The sequence below is a fragment of the Culex quinquefasciatus genome, chromosome 1 (genome assembly GCF_015732765.1).
Source record: "Culex quinquefasciatus strain JHB chromosome 1, VPISU_Cqui_1.0_pri_paternal, whole genome shotgun sequence".
Taxonomy (NCBI): domain Eukaryota; kingdom Metazoa; phylum Arthropoda; class Insecta; order Diptera; family Culicidae; genus Culex; species Culex quinquefasciatus.
In genome coordinates, this window is record NC_051861.1 from 62,120,124 (window position 1) to 62,146,918 (window position 26,795).

At 45.9% G+C, this 26,795-nt stretch overlaps 4 protein-coding genes across 5 annotated transcripts; 3 read left to right on the forward strand and 1 right to left on the reverse strand.

Annotated features, from left to right (window-relative positions):
- The first annotated feature begins 9,919 nt into the window (after positions 1-9,919).
- On the forward strand, positions 9,920-10,659 carry LOC119767112. 2 transcript variants are annotated; one of them, XM_038254762.1, is made up of 3 exons: positions 9,921-9,984; positions 10,066-10,305; positions 10,371-10,659. In XM_038254762.1, exons 2-3 carry the CDS (start codon positions 10,111-10,113, stop codon positions 10,656-10,658), a joined length of 483 nt encoding a protein of 160 aa, XP_038110690.1. In that variant the 5' UTR covers positions 9,921-9,984; positions 10,066-10,110; the 3' UTR covers position 10,659. The 2 variants fall into 2 exon arrangements, with proteins under 2 accessions (XP_038110699.1, XP_038110690.1); XM_038254771.1 differs by having other exon boundaries at positions 9,920-10,305.
- A 4,257-nt stretch (positions 10,660-14,916) lies between these two features.
- On the reverse strand, positions 14,917-15,395 carry LOC119767117. Its single transcript, XM_038254782.1, has 2 exons — positions 15,174-15,395; positions 14,917-15,113 (listed from the first exon to the last, which is right to left on the reverse strand). Exons 1-2 carry the CDS (start codon positions 15,375-15,377, stop codon positions 14,931-14,933), a joined length of 387 nt encoding a protein of 128 aa, XP_038110710.1. The 5' UTR covers positions 15,378-15,395; the 3' UTR covers positions 14,917-14,930.
- A 1,894-nt stretch (positions 15,396-17,289) lies between these two features.
- On the forward strand, positions 17,290-21,199 carry LOC119769936 (uncharacterized protein K02A2.6-like). Its single transcript, XM_038263812.1, has 2 exons — positions 17,290-17,920; positions 17,966-21,199. The coding sequence occupies exons 1-2, from the start codon at positions 17,290-17,292 to the stop codon at positions 20,323-20,325; spliced, it is 2,991 nt and encodes a 996-aa protein (XP_038119740.1). The 3' UTR covers positions 20,326-21,199.
- On the forward strand, positions 20,379-21,020 carry LOC119769940 (uncharacterized protein K02A2.6-like). Its single transcript, XM_038263819.1, has one exon. The coding sequence runs from the start codon at positions 20,379-20,381 to the stop codon at positions 21,018-21,020; it is 642 nt and encodes a 213-aa protein (XP_038119747.1).
- Positions 21,200-26,795: the final 5,596 nt, after the last annotated feature.

Consider the following 26,795-nt stretch of genomic DNA (forward strand, 5'->3'; position numbering starts at 1 on the left):
GTTTCGATATCGATTGGTCGAAAGGACGACAAATGGACGACAAACAATCGACATGCATGACATCGTTTTTTGCATCGATTTTCTGACAGATTGACGTTTCGGCGGCGTCGGCGAAAAAACTTCGACAGTTTACATCAAGCAAAAACTTGTTCAGACTGGATTGAACAAAAGCTAAAAATTGAGGTTGAAAATGTAGTGTGCAAAACCAAATCGGAGCAAAAAGTTGGTTGGTAAGTTGGTTTATGTAGTTAGAGGTAGTTAGTTACTTTCTATTTCTATGAATATTTATTGGGAACCGTTCTTTACCTCGTGTATTCAGATGCAGTACAGCCGGATACCGAGCCACCCGTGGAAATATGGTTCGAAGCCGGGCATGGCATTGGCCTCCCCACAGTCAGCACCGATCCTGGCCCAAGGCCAACACCATCCGGCTGGTGGTAAAGGCGGTCTCTTCAATGTAAATACCACCAAATTCTTTCATCATCCTGTCGCCTCTCTTACGAACAGTGCCACTAATCCACTTGATCCTACTCCGCAGATGCAGTAGTTTCCGTTGCCCAATTCGCTACCCCCCCAAACCATAATGAAGCGTGGCGAGCCATTTCCATCATCAATCCTAAAATACATGAGGACGTACATGCAACGATTTGGCTTTTCCTACCTCCTCTTTGACATCTACAGCCGGATCCGGAGCTCAACAACAACAACAGCAGGCTTCACACAACAGCCTCAACCTGCCGTCAACTCCGACCTACAACACAACTCCTCCGAATGTAATGTAAGTTCCACTGTACCCAGCCGTTGAACCAGACAATAATAAACACCTCACATCATCCTCACCAGGCTACTCCTGAACTGAGCGGACCTCCCGCCGGCATGGGACCGATGCATCATAAAACACCAACACATCTCCGCCATCCGCCGCCACACGTTCACCAACACGGACCGCCGCAGATGCCACAGATGCAAATGTCCCCGCACGATCACCGCTGCGGACTAGAGAACCTCTATGTTCTCTTATCATTTCAACACCCAGCAGCATCTCCCGCACCATCCGAGCCTCGCGGAAATGAGCATGAGCATGAGCATGAGCATGAGAGACCACCCATGGTTGTCCTTCTCCGTTGCTGAACAGGACCGTAAAATCCTATCAATACAACGATCATACGCTTCAACGGTCTAATGGTGTTTCCCTTATCAACAGCATGTATGAATGCGCTGAAAAGATAAAACATCAAGATCATCAAAACTAGATCTGGAGCTTATAGGTAACAGTCATTGACCACTCGGGGATTGGGACGGGAATGTTAGTTAACACAGGTTGCTACCAAGGGTGGGTTCTATACGATATCCACACCCCCACGTGTGCCGGAAAAACTACTTCTACTTGGGATTTTGTTAGTGGGTAAGGGTAATGGCCAGGATTCATCATAGAGGATGATGATGCGACCCAATAATCAATAAATTTGGTTTAATAGTATTATGTATTATGCATTCTCAAGGCAAAACATCGGATGTTGCGGATGAGACTTTTCCCGGTTATTTGGTGTTGAGTTTAGCATAAATGGTTCAATCTTAGACAGCCGGCTGTGGAAAGATAAAACCAAAATAATATGCGAAAACGCGAAACCGCCCGGATAGAAAAACACGCAATCGTGGGACAACAAAGACGGAAACGGCAACGAAAATCCTTCGTAACGACCGCAACGCGCACCGTTCAAGATCACCAACGCAACTCATGACATCGTGAGGAGCTGATTGAAAACAAAAATTAAAATAACGAAAATGTCCGGTATTGAATCAATAACGCGACAACGATAAGGTTTGGAAATAAGCAAATTTCATTAGCAGAATTCTCAAAATTAACAGAAACCGTCATGAAACGAGCTCGTCCGAATTTAACTAGCCGTTTCAGTTTTCTTGCAAAACCGCCCGAGCAACATAATCAAGCGCGACGTGAATCGGTAGAGTACACAGAAGCAACTGTCAACTCAGGCAAACCACCCGTAAAGTAGGTACACTCCAGAAAATGCACATACACACAACGGGGAAATAAACAAATCAACGGCGATGAAAATCAAACGCGACGCCCCGACGCGAACCGGCTGAATGCACAGAACCAAATCTTACTGACCTGTAGGCAAATAAAATAGTATATTAAGATTTAAAAGGAACAATCTCACCGGAATCATTCCATTCTTGTCTCCAACAAAGCGGCCTTAGGTTGCTTGCAGCTTTGACACACCGCTCCATCACCATACTAGAGTCTTCGAATAACACTTTCCAGCGTTAAAGTGTCATCGGTAACCAGAAACGCAGCGAGTTTGGGTTGCCGAATCAGCACCCACGTTGTACACATTTTCATCAAAACAAAAAAACTACTTTAAATTCGGATTTTCCGAACCGCGGAGCACGCATTGCATTATTAATTAGAAAAATAAAATATTTATAAAAAAAACTGTGAAGATAAAGTTTTGCAACTGCCATCCGAGCCCCGCGGAAATGAAGCAAGAAGTCACCCAATATAAGCGGAAGTGCCGGAGCGGTTCAAACGCAAGAATCGACGGAATTTACGCCACCGACAGGCCAGCGAAGGCCGCCACCGCATCGATGATTCCTGCCAAAAAGTCGTGCTAGCTTAACCTCATCGAGAACGACGCGGAACAGTGGGTTCCGGACAATCCATCCAGAAAGCAGAAAATACTCGCGCGATCAGCTGATGCAGCTCAAGAATACGGCAACGGCATGCAAAACAAAAAAACGCGAATCTGCACAACAGATTGGAGAACGTCTTGGAGAACTATTCGTGCGTGGTCCAAACGAAAAGGCATGAGCGAGCATCTCCGAGATGCTTCTGCCACCGTTCATCAAAGGTTGCAAAATTATTTCCGAGATGCTGCTGCCAGGCCTGCTACTAGTGGTGGAGGAAGAGGAGTCGGTGGCAACATGAGCCATATGAGGCAACGATACATTCCAAAACGACCGTCTTAGCAGGGCAACAGCGGCCAGTTCGGATCACAGTCAAACAAACAATCCCAGCATGGTTCCGGATGTGTATCGCAGGTCCCAGATGCTCAAAGACATCCGGGAGAAGACGATGGGGGTGGACGAACGACCCACGGAATCGAACTCGGTCGTCGTGGGATGGCCAACGGCATCAGAACCAGAATCTGGCCTCAGAACCTGGATCTATCTCAGTTATTTTGAAAACAGTGAAATTAAGTGCAGTGATAGTGAAAATGTTCGGAAGGTTATTCCAGTATCATGTTAAATTACAAAAAAAATAATAACAATCCTATATAATAATAAAAAACTTGAATTTTTCTTTAAAAAAAGCCTAAATATAACAAATGACAGCACACGACAAAGGCACGACATTCTAAATAACAAAACCGTGCGACATCGGTCGAATGTCGTACGACAATGTCGTACAATTTCGATTATCGATCGCACGACAAACACGACTTTTTGGTGCAAAAACGTATGACATTCGCGCGAAAGTCGCACGACATTGTCGTGCGACGTCGTACGAGTGCACGGACGACAAACGACGGACGTCCGACGGACTTTTCAGTCAGGGTTGGCACGGAGCCGTCGAATAGAGATGCTAGCCGTGTCGATCTTCGAAAAGTGTTACCAACCGATATTTAGTACAGCCCAGCTGGGGAGTTTTCACCCTGACTGAAAAGTCCGTCGGACGTCCGTCGTTTGTCGTCCGTGCAATTGTACGACGTCGCACGACAATGTCGTACGACTTTCGCGCGAATGTCATACGTTTTTGCACCAAAATGTCGTGTGTGTCGTGCGATCGATAATCGAAATTGTGCGACATTGTCGTACGACATTCGGAAGACGTCGCACGGTTTTGTTATTTAGGATGTCGTGCCTTTGTCGTGCGCTGTAATTTCGGATTTCTAGGTTATGTTTCAATTAAAATTAGTTGTTTTTAGGCATTAATTAATCATTTTAATTTATTTAGATTATTTTACAATGGGTTGGAACTTTTGAAGAAAATAAATTTACTTTTCTTGCACGCGCTGACGCTCCCAGTGGAGTTTGGTCGGTTGCCAAGAAGGTGCTGAAGGAGTTGGCCGGCGGATTGAAGAAGGTGTTCTATCGGTTCTGGCGTTTCTTTGGCCAGGGTCGCCTTGTCCAGTTTGTCATAGACGCCGGGAGTGTACAGCGGACGGCGACGGTTCTTTCGGAACGCTTCCAGTTCTTGGCGTCCAGCACGGTTTCCTTCTACGTATTGTATTTGACCACGTTTGCAGATGTTTTGGGACCGGGAGTGCGCCAAGGCGACGGTCCCATCTCAGTTCGGCGAGTAGATTTGCGTTCTGGCCACTACAGGGGGTTGAGATGTACGACGCGCGGTTGCATCGTCTTTGAACCTGTTAGGAGAAAAAACACCTTAAAAATAAAATTGATCAAACAATTGGCTTAAGCCATTCTTACCAGAATTTTCAAAGTATTCATGCCCTGCTAGGAACTGCGAACCGAACTTGGCCGCTGATGACCCGCGGGGTGCTCGTTACGGCATGTTTGGTTGTCTCATTTGGCCCATGTTGCAACCACCTTCTCCTCTTCCGCTACCACCTCCCATGCAATGTTTTGATCAACATCGGCTGCAGCTTCTTTTCCAAACTGTTGCGCAGATTCACGGACTTTTTGCGAACCGGTGCAGCATTACTTTTGCTTGGACTCCTCTGGCCCACGTCGGGATCATTGTTACGGTGGTGGCCGTTGCTGGATTGGTGCTTGGTGTTGTCTCGGTTGATGGCGCAGGCAGGTGTGGCGTTCATTTCTTGTTTCAGGCTCAGTAGCGACGGGCACTTCCTACTTGACGACGAGCGCATATTATTATTAATATTAATTATGTTATTATTTTTTACTTACTCTTAGTATGTTACACTACATTAACGACGACGAAAACCCTGCCGAGTGCAATTGCTGAGGGACAACATCTGGGCGGTCCGTTTGTTCTCGTTCACGCTTAGTATCTCCACCAGATTCATGCCCTGCTGAGATTGTTTGTTTGGCTGCGATCCGGACAGTAGTTTCGGCATGTGTTGTTGTCTCATTTGGCCCATGTTCACACCGCCTTTTTCTCCTCCGCCCCCATCTCTCATGCAATCCTTGATGAACGTCGGCAAAAGCATCTCGTAGATGCTAATCCATGCTCATCCCGTGGGCACCTCCTCCATGGTTAGGACAATTACGAAGATCCAGCCGGTTTTCGTGAACCGTTGCCGCATTCTTGAACTGTATCAGCTGATCGCGCGAGTACTTTCGCTTGCCGGACGGATTGTTCGGACTCCACTAGTCAGCGCCGTACTCGATGAGGTTGGACTAGCACGACTGTTTGGTAGGAATCATCCCTACGGTGGCGGCCGTCGCAGTCTAGGCGTAGGTTCCGTCTTCATCACAACGCCTGTTATCGTCTAACTCGGACTTGGGAACGGGCACGACGGGCGGTCCGTGTTGCGGCTGATGATTCAGTGAAGGCGGATGGTGGAGATGTGGTGGTGATTTGTAATGCTTCGGTCCCATGCCGGCGGGAGATCCGCTCATTTCCGGAGCATCCTGCTGAAGATGATGTGACGTGTAATTACAACAGTCTAGTTCAACGGCATTTAGTGGAACCTGGGTTACTATGGGATGCGTTCTCCGGATCCGGGTGTAGATGCTGCGAACGTCGTAGAGGAGGTTGAATCGCCGAATCTTTGTAAATCTTGTTAAGTAGTCCTCATGTGTCCCCTGACACGATCCTCGGCACGATTCGGGGCTACTGCTGAGGCAAGGAACCTACTGCATCTTCGGTATTGAATAAAGTGGATTAGCGGCATCTTTCGTATTAGAAGCGCGACCGGGCGATGAAAGTGATTAGTGGTATTTACATTTACGAGACCGCGGTTGTCCCCAGCCGGATTGTGTCGTGCCTGATGGTGTTGGCCTTAGGCCAGGATCGGTGCCGACTGTTTGTAGTACTGCGGCGGTTAGGCCGATGCTATTTCCGGCATCGAACTACAGTTCCACGGGTGACCTGGTATCCGGCTGTCACATAAAAAGAACAATTTTAAATGCAACGAAACTAACTACTGATTATACTTACTTGCTGCAATTTTGTTTTGCATTTATTCGCAATTTTTAACTACAATCTTGCACTTTTGTTCGTCATAACATGTTTTTGCTTGATTCAAACTGTCAAAGTATTTTCGTCGACACGGGCGATTCGTCAATCTGACCATCCATAAACGACGTGGACACTTTTTTGGGAATCTGTAACCCCCCCCCCTCGTGGACAATTGTCCATACGAAAAAAATCTTGTATGTATGGATCGTGGACAATCGCCAACCCCCCCCCCCCTAAAGTGTCCACGTGGTTTATGGATGGTCCCTTTGAAAACTGATGATTGCAAAACAACTGGATAGGTGTATAATGCATTTTAAAACACTTTTTTCATTGAAATGTTGAAACCATGGAACCCCCCCCCCCCTCGACTTTGGTCAGAGGCGAGGGACATAAACTTCAAAAAATATTTGCAACGGCCTAAAAAAATATAAAAAATATAAAAAACATCTGTAAAATATTATTCAGGATGTTGGTAGTTTTTAAATTTTGAAACTCATCATCGAGATAATCCTGGCGGCGCACTTATGTTAGAGTTTTTTTATTGTACAATTCTGAAGTCCACTAATCATAACACCCAATATTAGCCCTCATACTTTCCGTCTTCCAAGCTCACTCCCGATACTTTGAAATGCGTCTCTTCCATCATTTCAATGACTTAAAGCAACAGTTCTATTGATAAAAACTTCCGGTGGATCAGAAACACCACCACGAGATGATTATTCTGTACCCCTTTTCTCTTACCTTGGGTAGAACTTTTGACACTCGGTGTTTCATCCTCCTCCTCCTTTGGAATGAACCATATCCTCCATAAGCTCGGTTCCTTCCGGTCCCGTCTTCCGCCACGAAGACCTGGCCCGCCGGATTCATGCGTCTCGTCCTCCTCCTCCACCGCCACGAAGACAGAATTCTGAATATCTGGAACATAAGAAACTATAATTTGGCCACTTGCCCACTCCGGCCGGAACTTTCCGACAGAAAAAGAAGCACAACTTTCCTATCAACCGGTCAAAATCCTTCCGAAGCTCAACATCAACAATAACGGGTTCGATTCGGTTGCAATCAAGTCCAAACAAGACCAGCTGAAGAGAACTGTCAAACTGTTTGCGTCGACGAAAATCGTGACGTCGAATTGAAGGAAAATCGATGGAAAAAACAATGTCGGGCATGTCGAGTGTTTGTCGTACGTTTGTCGTCCTTTCGACCAATCGATATCGAAACGGTAAAATCAAAACCGCGCGACAGCTTGTACGACGTGCGACATTTTTCAAACAGGGAAAGCAAGGACCCGACTCCACAAGCGACGCTGTCAACCAAATATAGCAGAAGTGCGTGAATTGGAAGAGCTCTACGAATCCCAACAAAATGCAGCTTTTAGTGAGTACATTCATCGCATCGAAACAGACGTTAAGCAAAACCCTCGCTCTTTCTGGACATTCCTGAAGAGTAGAAAAAAAGGTAGTGGGATTCCAACTGAAATCTCGAACGGATGCGTAGAGGCGAACTCTGTGGAAGAGCAAGCCAGCTTATTTGCTGACTTTTTCAGCGGGGTTTACTCTACCTCTCTCCCTGCACCGTGCAATGAAGTTGTAGATCACATACCAACTCATGATTTGCATCTGCCAGTAGTACATTTCTCGACAGAAGATGTATTAAGAGCCCTTGATGATGTTGATGTTACTAAAGGTCCCGGCCCGGACAGTATCCATCCATCTTTCTTGAAAAATTGTGCGGCTTCTCTCGCTCTTCCCACAACTCTCATTTTCAACCGCTCGCTCGTAGAATCCACATTTCCCACTGCTTGGAAATTGGCTAGTATTACGCCAATACATAAAGCCGGCAACGTTCACAAAGTCGAGAACTACCGAGGAATTTCAATTTTGAGTTGTTTTGCTAAACTGTTTGAACACCTGGTACATGGAGCACTCTATCCAGTATTGAAGCCAATCATCGCCAACGAACAACACGGGTTTGTTAAGCGACGCTCAACAACGTCCAACCTTCTCCTCTTCACTTCAACACTCTTGACGAACATTGAAAAAGGCCAACAAATTGACGCTGTTTACGTGGATCTATCTAAAGCCTTCGATAAGGTACCGCATGCTCTCTTACTGGAGAAACTGAGACGCTATGGCCTTCCAGAATGGATCGTCCGATGGATTCATTCATACCTTGCCGATCGCAAAGCCTTCGTCAAAGTAAGATGCACTTCCTCTCATCTCCTCGCAATTCCTTCCGGAGTCCCGCAAGGCAGCGTGATTGGACCCTTACTTTTCATTTTGTTCGTGAACGACCTGTGCAGTGTCCTCGAGTCGGACAAGCTGATGTACGCAGACGACCTGAAAGTTTTCCGATCAGTTAGCTCGCCTCTCGACAGCTGTGCACTCCAGCAAGACATCGATCGCCTGTTACGCTGGTGCACTGCCAACGGAATGGAGGTCAACGGAATGTATTGGGTAATAAACAGCTTATTAAATCAGGAGGATTGAAAAAAAAATAATTTTCGGAACGTATTGGGTAATAAACAGCTTATTAAATAAATAATCTATGTTTTGCATTGATTAATGCTCAAATTTGTATCCGGGCAATGTGTTGCTGTAATTTCATGACAAATTGTACAAATAAAAGATTTACTTTTGGTCGTATCGGGGTATCCAGCTTGGATTTTGGGGTTATTTCAAAGAAAGCTAGAAATCTGGTAAGTTTGGTTCGATTTTTTTTATTGGAGGTCAAATATTGGTCAAATATAGATGGTTAGAGTCCCCAAGGCATAATCATAAGAAATTTGAGGGATAACAACATGAATGCACCGATTGTCTGTGATTATTTTGAACAAATATCCCATATAATAAAAAATACCCCATGAAATGTCGGGAAAGAGCCCTTCTTTCACGGTGCCAAATACCAGACATACCGAATTTTTTATCATTAGTTTGTTCGAAAAAACACACCGTGTTACTTATTCATTAACATTTATTAGTAGTGCTCATGAAATTGACACCCGTAAATCAACTCGGTGTTTAGAGAAAATCGATCACTTTCAGGGCTGATTGAAAATCAAATTTCAGTGGATTCAATAAATTTTCTTAAATATGAAATTTTGTGAAGACGTTTTTTCGGTCGTCCGCGGGTTTCGTGGATTTTCGTTGTTTTTTGTGTCTGTGCTTACTTTTTTGGCGGTGGTGTTCGCGGAATCGTTGATTGTGGCCGGAAGATGGTGGAAAGAGTGAATTTTTGGTGAAAGTTGGCCGGAAAAGTGATTTTCTCTTGATTCGAGCTTGAGAGTGGTTTGCCTTGAAGGTCGGGCTGTGCCCTCCGGCTGCTGCGGTGCTGTGCAAATTTCCCTGTTTGAAAAATGTCGCACGTCGTACGAGATGTCGCACGGATTTGATTTTACCGTTTCGATATCGATTGGTCGAAAGGACGACAAATGGACGACAAACAATCGACATGCATGACATCGTTTTTTGCATCGATTTTCTGACAGATTGACGTTTCGGCGGCGTCGGCGAAAAAACTTCGACAGTTTACATCAAGCAAAAACTTGTTCAGACTGGATTGAACAAAAGCTAAAAATTGAGGTTGAAAATGTAGTGTGCAAAACCAAATCGGAGCAAAAAGTTGGTTGGTAAGTTGGTTTATGTAGTTAGAGGTAGTTAGTTACTTTCTATTTCTATGAATATTTATTGGGAACCGTTCTTTACCTCGTGTATTCAGATGCAGTACAGCCGGATACCGAGCCACCCGTGGAAATATGGTTCGAAGCCGGGCATGGCATTGGCCTCCCACAGTCAGCACCGATCCTGGCCCAAGGCCAACACCATCCGGCTGGTGGTAAAGGCGGTCTCTTCAATGTAAATACCACCAAATTCTTTCATCATCCTGTCGCCTCTCTTACGAACAGTGCCACTAATCCACTTGATCCTACTCCGCAGATGCAGTAGTTTCCGTTGCCCAATTCGCTACCCCCCCAAACCATAATGAAGCGTGGCGAGCCATTTCCATCATCAATCCTAAAATACATGAGGACGTACATGCAACGATTTGGCTTTTCCTACCTCCTCTTTGACATCTACAGCCGGATCCGGAGCTCAACAACAACAACAGCAGGCTTCACACAACAGCCTCAACCTGCCGTCAACTCCGACCTACAACACAACTCCTCCGAATGTAATGTAAGTTCCACTGTACCCAGCCGTTGAACCAGACAATAATAAACACCTCACATCATCCTCACCAGGCTACTCCTGAACTGAGCGGACCTCCCGCCGGCATGGGACCGATGCATCATAAAACACCAACACATCTCCGCCATCCGCCGCCACACGTTCACCAACACGGACCGCCGCAGATGCCACAGATGCAAATGTCCCCGCACGATCACCGCTGCGGACTAGAGAACCTCTATGTTCTCTTATCATTTCAACACCCAGCAGCATCTCCCGCACCATCCGAGCCTCGCGGAAATGAGCATGAGCATGAGCATGAGCATGAGAGACCACCCATGGTTGTCCTTCTCCGTTGCTGAACAGGACCGTAAAATCCTATCAATACAACGATCATACGCTTCAACGGTCTAATGGTGTTTCCCTTATCAACAGCATGTATGAATGCGCTGAAAAGATAAAACATCAAGATCATCAAAACTAGATCTGGAGCTTATAGGTAACAGTCATTGACCACTCGGGGGGATTGGGACGGGAATGTTAGTTAACACAGGTTGCTACCAAGGGTGGGTTCTATACGATATCCACACCCCCACGTGTGCCGGAAAAACTACTTCTACTTGGGATTTTGTTAGTGGGTAAGGGTAATGGCCAGGATTCATCATAGAGGATGATGATGCGACCCAATAATCAATAAATTTGGTTTAATAGTATTATGTATTATGCATTCTCAAGGCAAAACATCGGATGTTGCGGATGAGACTTTTCCCGGTTATTTGGTGTTGAGTTTAGCATAAATGGTTCAATCTTAGACAGCCGGCTGTGGAAAGATAAAACCAAAATAATATGCGAAAACGCGAAACCGCCCGGATAGAAAAACACGCAATCGTGGGACAACAAAGACGGAAACGGCAACGAAAATCCTTCGTAACGACCGCAACGCGCACCGTTCAAGATCACCAACGCAACTCATGACATCGTGAGGAGCTGATTGAAAACAAAAATTAAAATAACGAAAATGTCCGGTATTGAATCAATAACGCGACAACGATAAGGTTTGGAAATAAGCAAATTTCATTAGCAGAATTCTCAAAATTAACAGAAACCGTCATGAAACGAGCTCGTCCGAATTTAACTAGCCGTTTCAGTTTTCTTGCAAAAACCGCCCGAGCAACATAATCAAGCGCGACGTGAATCGGTAGAGTACACAGAAGCAACTGTCAACTCAGGCAAACCACCCGTAAAGTAGGTACACTCCAGAAAATGCACATACACACAACGGGGGGAAATAAACAAATCAACGGCGATGAAAATCAAACGCGACGCCCCGACGCGAACCGGCTGAATGCACAGAACCAAATCTTACTGACCTGTAGGCAAATAAAATAGTATATTAAGATTTAAAAGGAACAATCTCACCGGAATCATTCCATTCTTGTCTCCAACAAAGCGGCCTTAGGTTGCTTGCAGCTTTGACACACCGCTCCATCACCATACTAGAGTCTTCGAATAACACTTTCCAGCGTTAAAGTGTCATCGGTAACCAGAAACGCAGCGAGTTTGGGTTGCCGAATCAGCACCCACGTTGTACACATTTTCATCAAAACAAAAAAACTACTTTAAATTCGGATTTTCCGAACCGCGGAGCACGCATTGCATTATTAATTAGAAAAATAAAATATTTATAAAAAAAACTGTGAAGATAAAGTTTTGCAACTGCCATCCGAGCCCCGCGGAAATGAAGCAAGAAGTCACCCAATATAAGCGGAAGTGCCGGAGCGGTTCAAACGCAAGAATCGACGGAATTTACGCCACCGACAGGCCAGCGAAGGCCGCCACCGCATCGATGATTCCTGCCAAAAAGTCGTGCTAGCTTAACCTCATCGAGAACGACGCGGAACAGTGGGTTCCGGACAATCCATCCAGAAAGCAGAAAATACTCGCGCGATCAGCTGATGCAGCTCAAGAATACGGCAACGGCATGCAAAACAAAAAAACGCGAATCTGCACAACAGATTGGAGAACGTCTTGGAGAACTATTCGTGCGTGGTCCAAACGAAAAGGCATGAGCGAGCATCTCCGAGATGCTTCTGCCACCGTTCATCAAAGGTTGCAAAATTATTTCCGAGATGCTGCTGCCAGGCCTGCTACTAGTGGTGGAGGAAGAGGAGTCGGTGGCAACATGAGCCATATGAGGCAACGATACATTCCAAAACGACCGTCTTAGCAGGGCAACAGCGGCCAGTTCGGATCACAGTCAAACAAACAATCCCAGCATGGTTCCGGATGTGTATCGCAGGTCCCAGATGCTCAAAGACATCCGGGAGAAGACGATGGGGGTGGACGAACGACCCACGGAATCGAACTCGGTCGTCGTGGGATGGCCAACGGCATCAGAACCAGAATCTGGCCTCAGAACCTGGATCTATCTCAGTTATTTTGAAAACAGTGAAATTAAGTGCAGTGATAGTGAAAATGTTCGGAAGGTTATTCCAGTATCATGTTAAATTACAAAAAAAATAATAACAATCCTATATAATAATAAAAAACTTGAATTTTTCTTTAAAAAAAGCCTAAATATAACAAATGACAGCACACGACAAAGGCACGACATTCTAAATAACAAAACCGTGCGACATCGGTCGAATGTCGTACGACAATGTCGTACAATTTCGATTATCGATCGCACGACAAACACGACTTTTGGTGCAAAACGTATGACATTCGCGCGAAAGTCGCACGACATTGTCGTGCGACGTCGTACGAGTGCACGGACGACAAACGACGGACGTCCGACGGACTTTTCAGTCAGGGTTGGCACGGAGCCGTCGAATAGAGATGCTAGCCGTGTCGATCTTCGAAAAGTGTTACCAACCGATATTTAGTACAGCCCAGCTGGGGAGTTTTCACCCTGACTGAAAAGTCCGTCGGACGTCCGTCGTTTGTCGTCCGTGCAATTGTACGACGTCGCACGACAATGTCGTACGACTTTCGCGCGAATGTCATACGTTTTTGCACCAAAATGTCGTGTGTGTCGTGCGATCGATAATCGAAATTGTGCGACATTGTCGTACGACATTCGGAAGACGTCGCACGGTTTTGTTATTTAGGATGTCGTGCCTTTGTCGTGCGCTGTAATTTCGGATTTCTAGGTTATGTTTCAATTAAAATTAGTTGTTTTTAGGCATTAATTAATCATTTTAATTTATTTAGATTATTTTACAATGGGTTGGAACTTTTGAAGAAAATAAATTTACTTTTCTTGCACGCGCTGACGCTCCCAGTGGAGTTTGGTCGGTTGCCAAGAAGGTGCTGAAGGAGTTGGCCGGCGGATTGAAGAAGGTGTTCTATCGGTTCTGGCGTTTCTTTGGCCAGGGTCGCCTTGTCCAGTTTGTCATAGACGCCGGGAGTGTACAGCGGACGGCGACGGTTCTTTCGGAACGCTTCCAGTTCTTGGCGTCCAGCACGGTTTCCTTCTACGTATTGTATTTGACCACGTTTGCAGATGTTTTGGGACCGGGAGTGCGCCAAGGCGACGGTCCCATCTCAGTTCGGCGAGTAGATTTGCGTTCTGGCCACTACAGGGGGTTGAGATGTACGACGCGCGGTTGCATCGTCTTTGAACCTGTTAGGAGAAAAACACCTTAAAAATAAAATTGATCAAACAATTGGCTTAAGCCATTCTTACCAGAATTTTCAAAGTATTCATGCCCTGCTAGGAACTGCGAACCGAACTTGGCCGCTGATGACCCGCGGGGTGCTCGTTACGGCATGTTTGGTTGTCTCATTTGGCCCATGTTGCAACCACCTTCTCCTCTTCCGCTACCACCTCCCATGCAATGTTTTGATCAACATCGGCTGCAGCTTCTTTTCCAAACTGTTGCGCAGATTCACGGACTTTTTGCGAACCGGTGCAGCATTACTTTTGCTTGGACTCCTCTGGCCCACGTCGGGATCATTGTTACGGTGGTGGCCGTTGCTGGATTGGTGCTTGGTGTTGTCTCGGTTGATGGCGCAGGCAGGTGTGGCGTTCATTTCTTGTTTCAGGCTCAGTAGCGACGGGCACTTCCTACTTGACGACGAGCGCATATTATTATTAATATTAATTATGTTATTATTTTTTACTTACTCTTAGTATGTTACACTACATTAACGACGACGAAAACCCTGCCGAGTGCAATTGCTGAGGGACAACATCTGGGCGGTCCGTTTGTTCTCGTTCACGCTTAGTATCTCCACCAGATTCATGCCCTGCTGAGATTGTTTGTTTGGCTGCGATCCGGACAGTAGTTTCGGCATGTGTTGTTGTCTCATTTGGCCCATGTTCACACCGCCTTTTTCTCCTCCGCCCCCATCTCTCATGCAATCCTTGATGAACGTCGGCAAAAGCATCTCGTAGATGCTAATCCATGCTCATCCCGTGGGCACCTCCTCCATGGTTAGGACAATTACGAAGATCCAGCCGGTTTTTCGTGAACCGTTGCCGCATTCTTGAACTGTATCAGCTGATCGCGCGAGTACTTTCGCTTGCCGGACGGATTGTTCGGACTCCACTAGTCAGCGCCGTACTCGATGAGGTTGGACTAGCACGACTGTTTGGTAGGAATCATCCCTACGGTGGCGGCCGTCGCAGTCTAGGCGTAGGTTCCGTCTTCATCACAACGCCTGTTATCGTCTAACTCGGACTTGGGAACGGGCACGACGGGCGGTCCGTGTTGCGGCTGATGATTCAGTGAAGGCGGATGGTGGAGATGTGGTGGTGATTTGTAATGCTTCGGTCCCATGCCGGCGGGAGATCCGCTCATTTCCGGAGCATCCTGCTGAAGATGATGTGACGTGTAATTACAACAGTCTAGTTCAACGGCATTTAGTGGAACCTGGGTTACTATGGGATGCGTTCTCCGGATCCGGGTGTAGATGCTGCGAACGTCGTAGAGGAGGTTGAATCGCCGAATCTTTGTAAATCTTGTTAAGTAGTCCTCATGTGTCCCCTGACACGATCCTCGGCACGATTCGGGGCTACTGCTGAGGCAAGGGAACCTACTGCATCTTCGGTATTGAATAAAGTGGATTAGCGGCATCTTTCGTATTAGAAGCGCGACCGGGCGATGAAAGTGATTAGTGGTATTTACATTTACGAGACCGCGGTTGTCCCCAGCCGGATTGTGTCGTGCCTGATGGTGTTGGCCTTAGGCCAGGATCGGTGCCGACTGTTTGTAGTACTGCGGCGGTTAGGCCGATGCTATTTCCGGCATCGAACTACAGTTCCACGGGTGACCTGGTATCCGGCTGTCACATAAAAAGAACAATTTTAAATGCAACGAAACTAACTACTGATTATACTTACTTGCTGCAATTTTGTTTTGCATTTATTCGCAATTTTTAACTACAATCTTGCACTTTTGTTCGTCATAACATGTTTTTGCTTGATTCAAACTGTCAAAGTATTTTCGTCGACACGGGCGATTCGTCAATCTGTCAAAAAATCGATGCGAAAAAACAATGTCGAGCATATCGAGCGTTTGTCGTCCGTTTGTCGTCCTTTCGACCAATCGATATCGAAACGGTAAAATCAAAACCGTGCGACAACTCGTACGACGTGCGACATTTTTCAAACAGGGCAATCACGAGAGAGCGGTTGTCAACAAGACGAAGAGAGGGATGTGTCAAACGTGAAAAAAAAACGTCAAAAGGAAGCAAAATGAGAAAAGTGCCATTCGCAGAAATTTGTTGTTTTCTCGAAAGGGGCCGGTTCATTTGGTGAAAAGTTGGTGCTAGTGTTTTTATTTCTTTAAATTTGGCTGAATTCTAATTACGCGCGAGGAATAAATCCGATAGTGTTTATCTCACAAGAAAAATCGTCAGCCGTGAAAATAATTTGCTTCGGTTAAATGCGAGAAATGAAGAGGTGTTGGGACAACCTAATCAGCGATGGTCCCCACCAGTCCGCACGCCGCTGGACTCGAACTTGGCGTCTGGAACGCCCAGGTCACGACGTCACCACAGCGCATACGTAGAGGAGGTTCCGGTTGTCAAATGGATGCAATAAAGCCATTCCGTGTTTAATTACTTACAAGATAACACGTTGTTTTATTTGTTGGACATTAAGTCTTATTTTGTCCTTGCTTTTAATTTGTTAAATGTTAATTGTTTCTCACGTACGACATCGGCCACCGGGCGTACGTGGTGATACAAAAGTGGCGACTCGGGTTAGTTTTGGCCTAATCTTTACGGGTCCAAGACGTCGCCCACGCGGAAACGTAGAAGACTTCGGGAAAGTTCCGAGAGTTCGATGGACGGCGACGAATCCATGAACGGCCAGGTTCCGCCGAGCGGGCAGGTGCCGCTGAACGGACAGTTGCCGCCGAATGGACAGTTGCCGCCGAATGGACAGTTGCCGCCGAACGGACAGTTGCCGCCGAACGGACAGTTGCCGCCGAACGGGCAATTCGGGCAGCAACCACATGGATTCCGACCTGGGGCAGATCCGTACATGCAGTGGTTCTCGCAGCAGCAGCAAGTCTACGTGTCGGAGATGTTCCGCCAGCAGCAGGAGGTTTTCCAGCAGCAACAAGCGGCCATGCAGCAGCAACAGCGAGCGTTCATGGAGCAGCAGGAGCAGCTTCTACGGAACGTCATGACTAGGATCAATGTACAGGTCCCGCCGAACCCGGAGGTCATTCTGGACTCGCTTGCCAACAACATCAAGGAGTTCAGGTATGATCCGGAAAACAACGTCACCTTCGCGGCCTGGTACAATCGTTATGACGAGCTCTTTGCGAACGACGCTAGCCGGCTGGACGATCCGGCCAAGGTGCGCTTGCTGCTCAGGAAGCTGGGGATGTCGGAACACGAGCGGTACACGAGCGGTACACGAGCTACATACTGCCGAAAACAGCTAAGTTTTTCTCGTTCGCGGATACCGTGGCAAAGCTTACGTCACTGTTCGGAACGGCCGAATCAGTGATTAGTCGGTACCGCTGCTTGCAGATCATGAAGCAACCTTTGGAGGACTATGTCACCTATGCCTGCCGCATCAACAAAGCTTGCGTTGAATTCGAACTGCCCAAGCTCTCGGAGGAGCAGTTCAAGTGTCTTGTTTTTGTGTGTGGTCTGAAGTCAGAGAAAGACGCAGAAATAAGAACGCGGTTGCTGTGCAGGATCGAGGAGCGAGCAGACATAACTCTGGAGCTGATTTCGGAAGAATGCCAACGCCTTCTCAACATTTGGCATGACGCGGCGATGATTGAGGAGCAGGCAGCCGCTGTGCAAGCGTTGGATTCGAAGCCGAAGTTCTCGAGGAAGCAGTTCAAGTCTGGTCCGTCTGGTGATCGCGCGAAGTCCGGTAGAAGTGGTCCAGACACGGCCTGCTGGTTGTGTGGTGGGATGCACTACGCACGGGACTGCTCGTTCAAGGCGCACGAGTGCACCGACTGTGGACTGGTTGGCCACAAAGAAGGCTACTGCCGGAGCGCTGAGAAAGTCCGGAAGAAGTACGTCTCGACCAGTCGTGATGAATCGCACCTCTGTGCGGCTGCAACTCGACACCGGGTCCGACATCACCATCATCTCAACGGGAACGTGGCGCAGCATTGGAAGTCCACCAATGTCAACAACTTCCGTCGTGGCGAAAACTGCTACGGGCAAGCCCTTGGAGATCGACGGTAAGTTCTGGTGCGAAATGGTGGTCGGGGACGAAAGTCTTCTGGTCTGGTTCGAGTGACATGTCAACCACTGAATTTGCTGGGCTCTGACACAATTGACAGCTTTGGGCTGTGGTCAGTGCCGCTTGACACCATCTGTCATCTGGTTGAAACGTCAACAACAACAACAACAACAAATGTCGATGCTCTTAAGGCGGAGTTTCCACATTTGTTTTCTGGAGAGTTGGGCTTGTGCGTGAAGACGAAGGTGAAACTTGAGTTGAAGCCGGAAAAATCACCCGTTTTTCGGCCCAAGAGACCGGTTGCTTACGCGATGTACCAAGCTGTGGATGAAGAGTTGGACCGACTCGAGCGCTGCAACATAATTTCTCCTGTGGATTTTTCGGAGTGGGCAGCTCCGATCGTGGTGGTACGAAAGGCAAGCGGGGCAGTACGAATCTGTGGAGACTATTCCACGGGGTTGAACGACGCGTTGCAGCCCAACCAGTACCCGTTGCCTCTTCCCCAGGACATTTTTGCTAGTCTGGCCAGTTGTACCGTCTTCAGTCAGATTGACTTGACCGATGCGTACCTGCAGGTGGAGATGGACGAGAGCTCGCGTGCCATGCTCACCGTCAACACGCACCGGGGACTATACCAGTACAACCGCCTGGCACCTGGAGTAAAGCCAGCAACGGTAGCTTTCCAGCAAGTCATCGACGGGATGCTGTCCGGGCTCGTGAGGACTTGTGGTTATCTCGACGACGTGGTTGTCGGGGGTTTGGACGAAGAGGACCACAAGAAAAACCTACGGGCGGTGCTGCAGCGCATTGAGGAGTTTGGTTTCACGATTCGTGCGAAAAAATGTTCGTTCGGTCAGCCGCAAATTCGCTACCTGGGCCATCTTCTTGATCGCCAGGGATTGCGGCCGGATCCAGCCAAGATCGAAGCAATCGCCAACCTCGCCGTTCCGACCGATGTCAGTGGAGTTCGGTCATTTCTGGGAGCTATTAACTACTACGGCAAGTTTGTGGCGAACATGCGAAATCTTCGGTATCCCCTCGACGAGCTGCTGAAGGATGGGAACAAGTTTCGGTGGACGCCGGAATGCCAGCAAGCGTTCGACCGATTCAAGCAGATTCTCAGCTCCGACTTGATGCTGGCCCACTACGATCCGACGCAGGAGATTATTGTCTCGGCAGATGCGTCATCCGTTGGGCTAGGCGCAACCATCAGCCACAAGTACACCGACGGGTCGGTGAAAGTCGTTCAGCACGCAGCTCGGGCGCTGTCGAAGGCGGAACAGGGGTACAGCCAGCCGGACAGAGAGGGTCTAGCCATCATTTTCGCCGTTACCAAGTTCCACAAGATGATCTTCGGTCGCTCGTTCCGGCTCCAGACCGATCATGCGCCGCTGTTGCGGATCTTCGGGTCGCGTAAGGGCATTCCCGTGTATACGGCGAACCGGCTGCAGCGTTACGCGTTGACCCTTTTGCTGTACGATTTCACCATCGAGCACGTCCCGACTGAGAAGTTCGGTCACGCCGACGTGCTGTCACGGCTCATCAGCAACCACGCCAAACCTGACGAGGACTACGTTATTGCTAGCATCACCCTGGACAACGATTTGAGGTCAGTAGTAGTTGACGTAGCAAGTGCCCTTCCTCTCAGTTTTAGGGTTGTGGAGCGGGACACGCAAGTCGATCCGTTGCTGAAGAAGATCTACCGTTACCTGCGCAATGGCTGGCCACAGAAGCACACGATCGTCGACTCGGAAATTTTGCGCTTCTTCGCTCGGCAGGACTCGCTGAGCACTGTGGACGGGTGCGTTTTGTTTGGAGAAAGGCTGGTCATCCCTGAACGGCACCGGCAGCGGTGTCTGCGCCAGCTGCACCAAGGACACCCGGGGATCTCACGCATGAAGGCCATCGCCCGAAGCTATGTCTACTGGCCTTCGATTGACGACGATGTGGAGGCACTTGTGAAGGCGTGCAAGCATTGCGCATCAGCGGCACGATCCCCTCCGCACTCAGCACCAGTTCCGTGGCCTAGACCGACGGGACCCTGGAAACGTGTGCACGTGGACTTCGCTGGTCCGATGGAAGGTGCGTACTTTTTGCTGATTGTAGATGCCTACACCAAATGGCCGGAGGTGATTAAGACGAATCGCATCACTTCGGTAGCAACAATCGGCATGCTCCGCAGCGTTTTGCTCGTCTGGGTATGCCAGAACTGCTGGTCAGCGATAACGGGACACAGTTTACGAGCGCTGAGTTCCTGGAGTTCTGTTCAACTAACGGCATCCAGCACCTTACGACGGCCCCGTTTCATCCGCAGTCCAATGGCCAAGCGGAGCGGTTTGTGGATACGTTTAAACGAGCAGTGAATAAGATTCAGGCGGGGAGGAGCTCAATCGACGAAGCGCTAGACGTCTTCCTGATGACGTATCGAACTACACCGAATCGTCAGGTCGAAGGTGGCGTGTCACCATCTGAAGCCATGTTTGGACGCCGCATCCGGACGAATCTGGAACTGCTCTTGCCACCACCACCAAAACCACCAAGCGAGTCAACGGAGTTGAAAGGTGGTTCCCGGAAGCGACGGTTTGAACCGCACGACCTGGTTTACGCGAAGCTGTACAGCGGAAACAAGTGGCACTGGGCGACTGGCGTTGTTTGCGACCGGGTTGGCCAGGTGATGTATACCGTTTGGGTCGAGGACCGCCGTATGCTCCGATCGCACGCAAATCAGCTTCTCAGTCGTGCAGATTGGAATCCGAGGACAGATGGAGCAGAGAAGCCGAAGTTGCCCCTCGACATCCTGCTTGATTCCTGGAATCTGTCGAAACCAACACCGGCTGCGGACCCAACAACACCGACGGTCTTGGACGCGTCACTACAGTCAGCAAGTACGGATCAACGCTCGTCACCTGGTGTCCCAGAATGCTCGCCATCCATACCAAGATCACCCGAGCAGGTTGCACCGCCTGAAAGCGAGCCTGCGTCGCTGGTACCGGGGCTTCGTCGTTCTACACGAGTTCGAAAGAAGCCTCAGCGGTTCAACTCGTACCAGCTCAATTGAGAAGGGGGGATGTTGGGACAACCTAATCAGCGATGGTCCCCACCAGTCCGCACGCCGCTGGACTCGAACTTGGCGTCTGGAACGCCCAGGTCACGACGTCACCACAGCGCATACGTAGAGGAGGTTCCGGTTGTCAAATGGATGCAATAAAGCCATTCCGTGTTTAATTACTTACAAGATAACACGTTGTTTTATTTGTTGGACATTAAGTCTTATTTTGTCCTTGCTTTTAATTTGTTAAATGTTAATTGTTTCTCACGTACGACATCGGCCACCGGGCGTACGTGGTGATACAAAAAGAGGAAAAATTGAGTTGATTTGAACGAGCTACTGATCTCATTGATATTCTGAATTGAATGTGGGGAAAGTGGTTCGAAACTGACCAAAAATAATCCACATGATAAGATGAAAATTGTCGGAAGAAAAAACCAATAGTTTGTTTTGCATGGCTGGATAAACGAATTAAAGTATTAATAATAACTATCTAGTGAAGAGTATTTGCTCTGGCAAGAGGGATACATGTGTTGGGTTTTGGAAGGCAACAGGATGGAGATAGAAGCTTTCTCACTTGTGCAGGTAAGGCGGATGAACGATTAGCTGGTTTGCTGCAGTACTGGCGTGCTGGCTCTTCCCATGTTTTTTTCCTCAGAGAAGAGAAGAGATGAGAAGCATAAAATCACAAAGCCCCAAATGAACGGATGACCTGCAGAACTCGGGTGAGATCTATCCTTTTTATGTTTCTAGAGTCTGACAAGCAGTGTATGAGTGTGTTTGACTGTGTTTGTGTATGTATTGAATAGCCAAAGAAAGCAACGCCTTGTTTGTGTGTAAGAGGGCAGGATGACAGTTCGAATTCTGTGTCACCTGCCACAGTTGATTCGTGTGGTCGCCAGAAGTAGAATTTGTATGCAAGTTTACAGATATCTAGAGTCGGCTGCAAATCGCCATGACGCCTTCACATTTCGTTAAAAATTGCGCTCTTGATTTTTTTCCTCGTTTGGGTAGTTATTAAACATTAAGCGCGCATTTTGTTTACTGATTCGATTCCAGGGAGCAGGCCACATGGGCACTCTGCAGGATTGATATTTTTGCATCCTATTTTTCGCATGTAGATATCCTTTTTTAGTGTATTTATTAAAAAATTAAATATGCTGATTAAACCCATTACACAAAAAATATTTAAATGCTAACTAGTAAAATGTTTTTTGAATCGGTCGTTTTAATATAAGTTCTAATTCTCACATTTAATTAAAACAAATGAATAAATAAATATTGTATGTTCACTCCGCATTGCTGTAAGAGTTTAAAATCAAGATTCTAATTATGCGTTAAATCATCTTTAACCTCGAATTTCGCTTAAACACATAATAATTTATAGAAAAATATATAAACTTCGCTTTACTCTTACAGTCGATAGCTTGAGTTTAACAACAGACATTTTAAAACTGTGTTTAATCAGCATTGTTTTTACCTGAGAAAATGGTTGGTTTAGTAATACTACAGACAATTTAATCATGCACGGCTTCGTCGCGTTGTATCTGCCGTGACTTTAAATCGAATATATATAAATCATGCATCTTTTATACTGTAAAATCATCTGTATAAGTTTAATAACCAAAAAACTAAATATACTTGACTTGCCCGCAATACCTTTCGGGGTATATCCTAGGGTTCTACCTCTCCTACTAACATTGAGTCCAAAACCTCCCTACAAACATCTATACCACTAAGGTGACGTAGGGGTCCCTGCGCACTTTAGATAGGTGTTTACTAACATTCCTTCATTTCCCCGAGGATAGCTTGGACCCGGCGTGGACCCCCTTATGCCCTGGGCTGTACTACACACTCATCAAAAGATGAAGACATGGTATCTCCCGTGTTGGATTATTGTTCCGGATGAGGGTCTAACACAACCAGACCAAACAGTGGGATAAGCGTTGTGGAGCCTTCCGGTGGTGGGGCGTCCTCCAAATGCTAATGCTTATGCTAATGCTAATGAAATATGAAATTTTGTGAATTTCTACATGAGCAATTCTCTGAGATTTCGGTCATTCGATTTTTTTTTTGTATATTTTAATCCGGCTGAAACTTTTTTGGTGCCTTCGGTATGCCCAAAGAAGCCATTTTGCATCATTAGTTCGTTCATATAATTTTGGCAGCTGTCCATACAAAAATGATATGTGAAAATCTGTATCTTTTGAAGGAATTTTTTGATCGATTTGGTGTCTTCGGCAAAGTTGTAGGTTTGGATATGGACTACACGGAAAAAAATGATACACGGTAAAAAAAAATTGGTGATTTTTAATTTCACTTTTTATCACTAAAACTTGATTAGAAAAAAAAACACTATTTTTATTTTTTTTTATTTTTTGATATGTTTTAGAGGACATCAAATGCCAACTTTTCAGAAATTTCCAGAATGAGCAAAAAATCTTTGACCGAGTTTTGATTTTTTGAATCAATACAGATTTTTCAAAAAATCGAAATATTGGTAGCAAAAATTTTTCAACTTAATTTTGCAATCAAAAAGTACTTTAGTGAATTTTTGATAAAGTGCATCGTTTTCAAGTTATAGCCATTTCTAGGTAACTTTTTTGAAAATAGTTGCAGTTTTTATTTTTTTTTTAAATTAGTGCCCATGTTTGCCCACCTTTGAAAAAAATATTTTTGAAAGGCTGAGAAAATTCTCTATATTTTGCTCTTTTGAACTTTGTTGATACGACCTTTAGTTGCTGAGATATTGCAATGCAAAGGTTTAAAAACAGGAAAATTGATGTTTTCTAAGTCTCACCCAAAAAACCCACCATTTTCTAATGTCGATATCTCAGCAACTAATTTTCCGATTTTCAATGTTAAAATATGAAACATTCGAAAAATTTTCTGATCTCTTCGAAAAAAATATTTGGAAAATTTAAAATCAAGACTAACATTTCATAAGGGCCAAACATTCAATATTACGCCTTTTTAAAATGTTAGTCTTGGTTTAAAATTTTTGAAAGTATTTTTTTCGAAAAGATCGGAAAATTTCACGAATGTTTCATATTTTATCATTGAAAATCGGACCTTTAGTTGCTGAGATATCGAGATTAGAAAATGGTGAGTTGTTTGGGTCAGACTCAGAAAACATCAATTTTCCTGTTGCTTCCCTTTGCATGGCAATATCTCAGCAACTAAAGGTCGTATCAACAATGTTCAGAAAAGCAAAATATAGAGAATTTTCTCAGCTTTTCAAAAATATTTTTTTAAAGGTGGGCAAACATGGGCACTAATTAAAAAAAAACTGCAACTATTTTCAAAAAAGTTACCTAGAAATGGCTATAACTTGAAAACGGTGCACTTTATCAAAAATTCGCTAAAGTTCTTTTTAATTGCAAATTCTATTTTACATCGAAAAATGAAGTTGAAAATGTTTTGCGACCAATATTTCGATTTTTGAAAAAATCTGTATTGATTCAAAAATTATAACTCGGTCAAAGATTTTTTGCCCATTCTGGAAATTTCTGAAAAGATTGGTGCGCTGGAAGTGGGGACGCGAAGTCGTAATTATGCAGGTTATTTTTTTTGTGTGTGCTTTTGTGTCGCTATTCGTATAGGGTGAGTGATTATGGTAATCGAATAATAGCATCATTGGTGCGCTGGAAGTGGGGACGCGAAGTCGTGATTATGCAGGTTAATTTTTTTGTGTGCTTTTGTGTGCAGGTGCAGGTTAATTTTTTTGGTGTGCTTTTGTGTCGCTATTCGTATGGGGTGAGTGATTGTGGTAATCGAATAATAGCATCATTGGTGCGCTGGAAGAGGGGACGCGAAGTCGTGATTATGCAGGTTAATTTTTTTGGTGTGCTTTTGTGTCGCTATTCGTATGGGGTGAGTGATTGTGGTAATCGAATAATAGCATCATTGGTGCGCTGGAAGTGGGGACGCGAAGTCGTGATTATGCAGGTTAATTTTTTGGTGTGCTTTTGTGTCGCTATTCGTATGGGGTGAGTGATTGTGGTAATCGAATAATAGCATCATTGGTGCGCTGCAAGTGGGGACGCGAAGTCGTGATTATGCAGGTTAATTTTTTTTTGTGTGCTTTTGTGTCGCTGTTCGTATGGGGTGAGTGATTGTGGTAATCGAATAATAGCATGCCTTACTGAATTATTTTTGTCTTGAGTCTTTCGTTGAGTAGTTGGTGTTTTTTGTGATCTTAATTAATTGTTTTGTGATTTTCAAAGCCCTTCCTATATCATCGTTGATCGGAAGGCACGGCGTCGGGTAAATTGTGTATAATTTTTTCGAATAAGGTTTTATTTTTGGTATGGTGAAAATGCCATTTCTATATAATGATCGAAAGACGCACTGACATTTTGGATTAAATAATAATGGAGTGAAATAATTGTGAGTGAGTGATTTTCTGTGTTAATCAGAAAGTCCTCCCCATAGCATCGTAGCTCGGGAGGCATCGAAAAGCCAATACCTTATCTTAATCTTCTCATTGAAAGATGCCGGCGACAAAATTGGGTGAAAAGTTCACCGCCCGGAGATCGCGAGTTGGCGCGAGCGAATGAACACCACGAAAAAAGATTCGGGGGTGCATTGGGGTTAAGTGATCATTTCGTCATTCGATTTAATTAAACAATAATTATTTTTTCGTAAATATCGCTACTTTGATGCGATGTAATTCATTTTTACAGTAAATTAGGCATTGTTACATCAAATTTGACCTTTCAAACGCACTAGAATGGCCAAATTTTAAAACATCAATGTTTGCCAATTTGACCGTTTTACCCCAATTCCCTTGTAGAACAAAAGAAAAGTTCATCCGCGGTCTGTCAGCAGCGCGCTGTTTTGTTTGCTGGATCAACATTTGGAAATGTCGAACGTTGAAGGAAATCGCTTAAAAAATGGAAATTAATCAATTTCAAATGTTATGGCCGCAAATGAAAGGTAAGGGTGGCTAATTTTTTATTCCGATCTGTAAAACTAGTTCTGGGCACTGCGGCAATCGATTTTACCGGCGGGTTGCTTCCGGTTGCATTTGATTTGAGGAGAAGGTTTTTCAATCCACCAGGGGCTTGTTCGGGGGCAACAGTTTCGGTAATCCGGAACTTCCGGTAAGTTTCATATTTGCAGTGTTTAGCATGAAAAACAAACTTAGACCAATCTTTCAAATGTGCGCTCTTTTTGAGGAGGAGGCGCAAACCGAAGAAGAGCGCAACTCGGGGGAGCGTTTTTTCGGGGTTTGAGCGCAAACCGAAGGAGCGTTATTGCAGGGTTTTGGCGGAAAATGAGATTTTCTTTTTTAATTTTATTTACAATTAAACGAAACATTTATATAAGGGGTCATCCACAAAACACTGATAATGGGCCATCCTCAAATCTGGGTATCCAAGAACTCCCGGATGTCATGGCCTAGAAAGCTACCTGATCAACGGAGGTCTCGACGGAGGTCTTTATGGGTGAATTAACCATCGGTATACACTCAAACCCCGATGGTTGGTCACTTTTTCGTTGGACACTTTTTTAGTTTGTACCCCGTTGGTTGGTCAAAGTCAAACTAAAAAGTGACGAACTGTCACTTTTTACACGGCGCTCACGCACACTATCAAAATACACGTTTGGTAGTGTGCGTGAACTCCGTGTAAAAGGTGTCAAACTAAAAGTGACCCCGTTCGTCTGACAACAGTTTGTGTCAAACCATCGGGGTTTGAGTGTAGCTTCAGTGAACAACGATGGAGACACTGGGGTACGTTGGATTGTTATAAGCACTAGCGTGCACAGGGTGGGGCAACA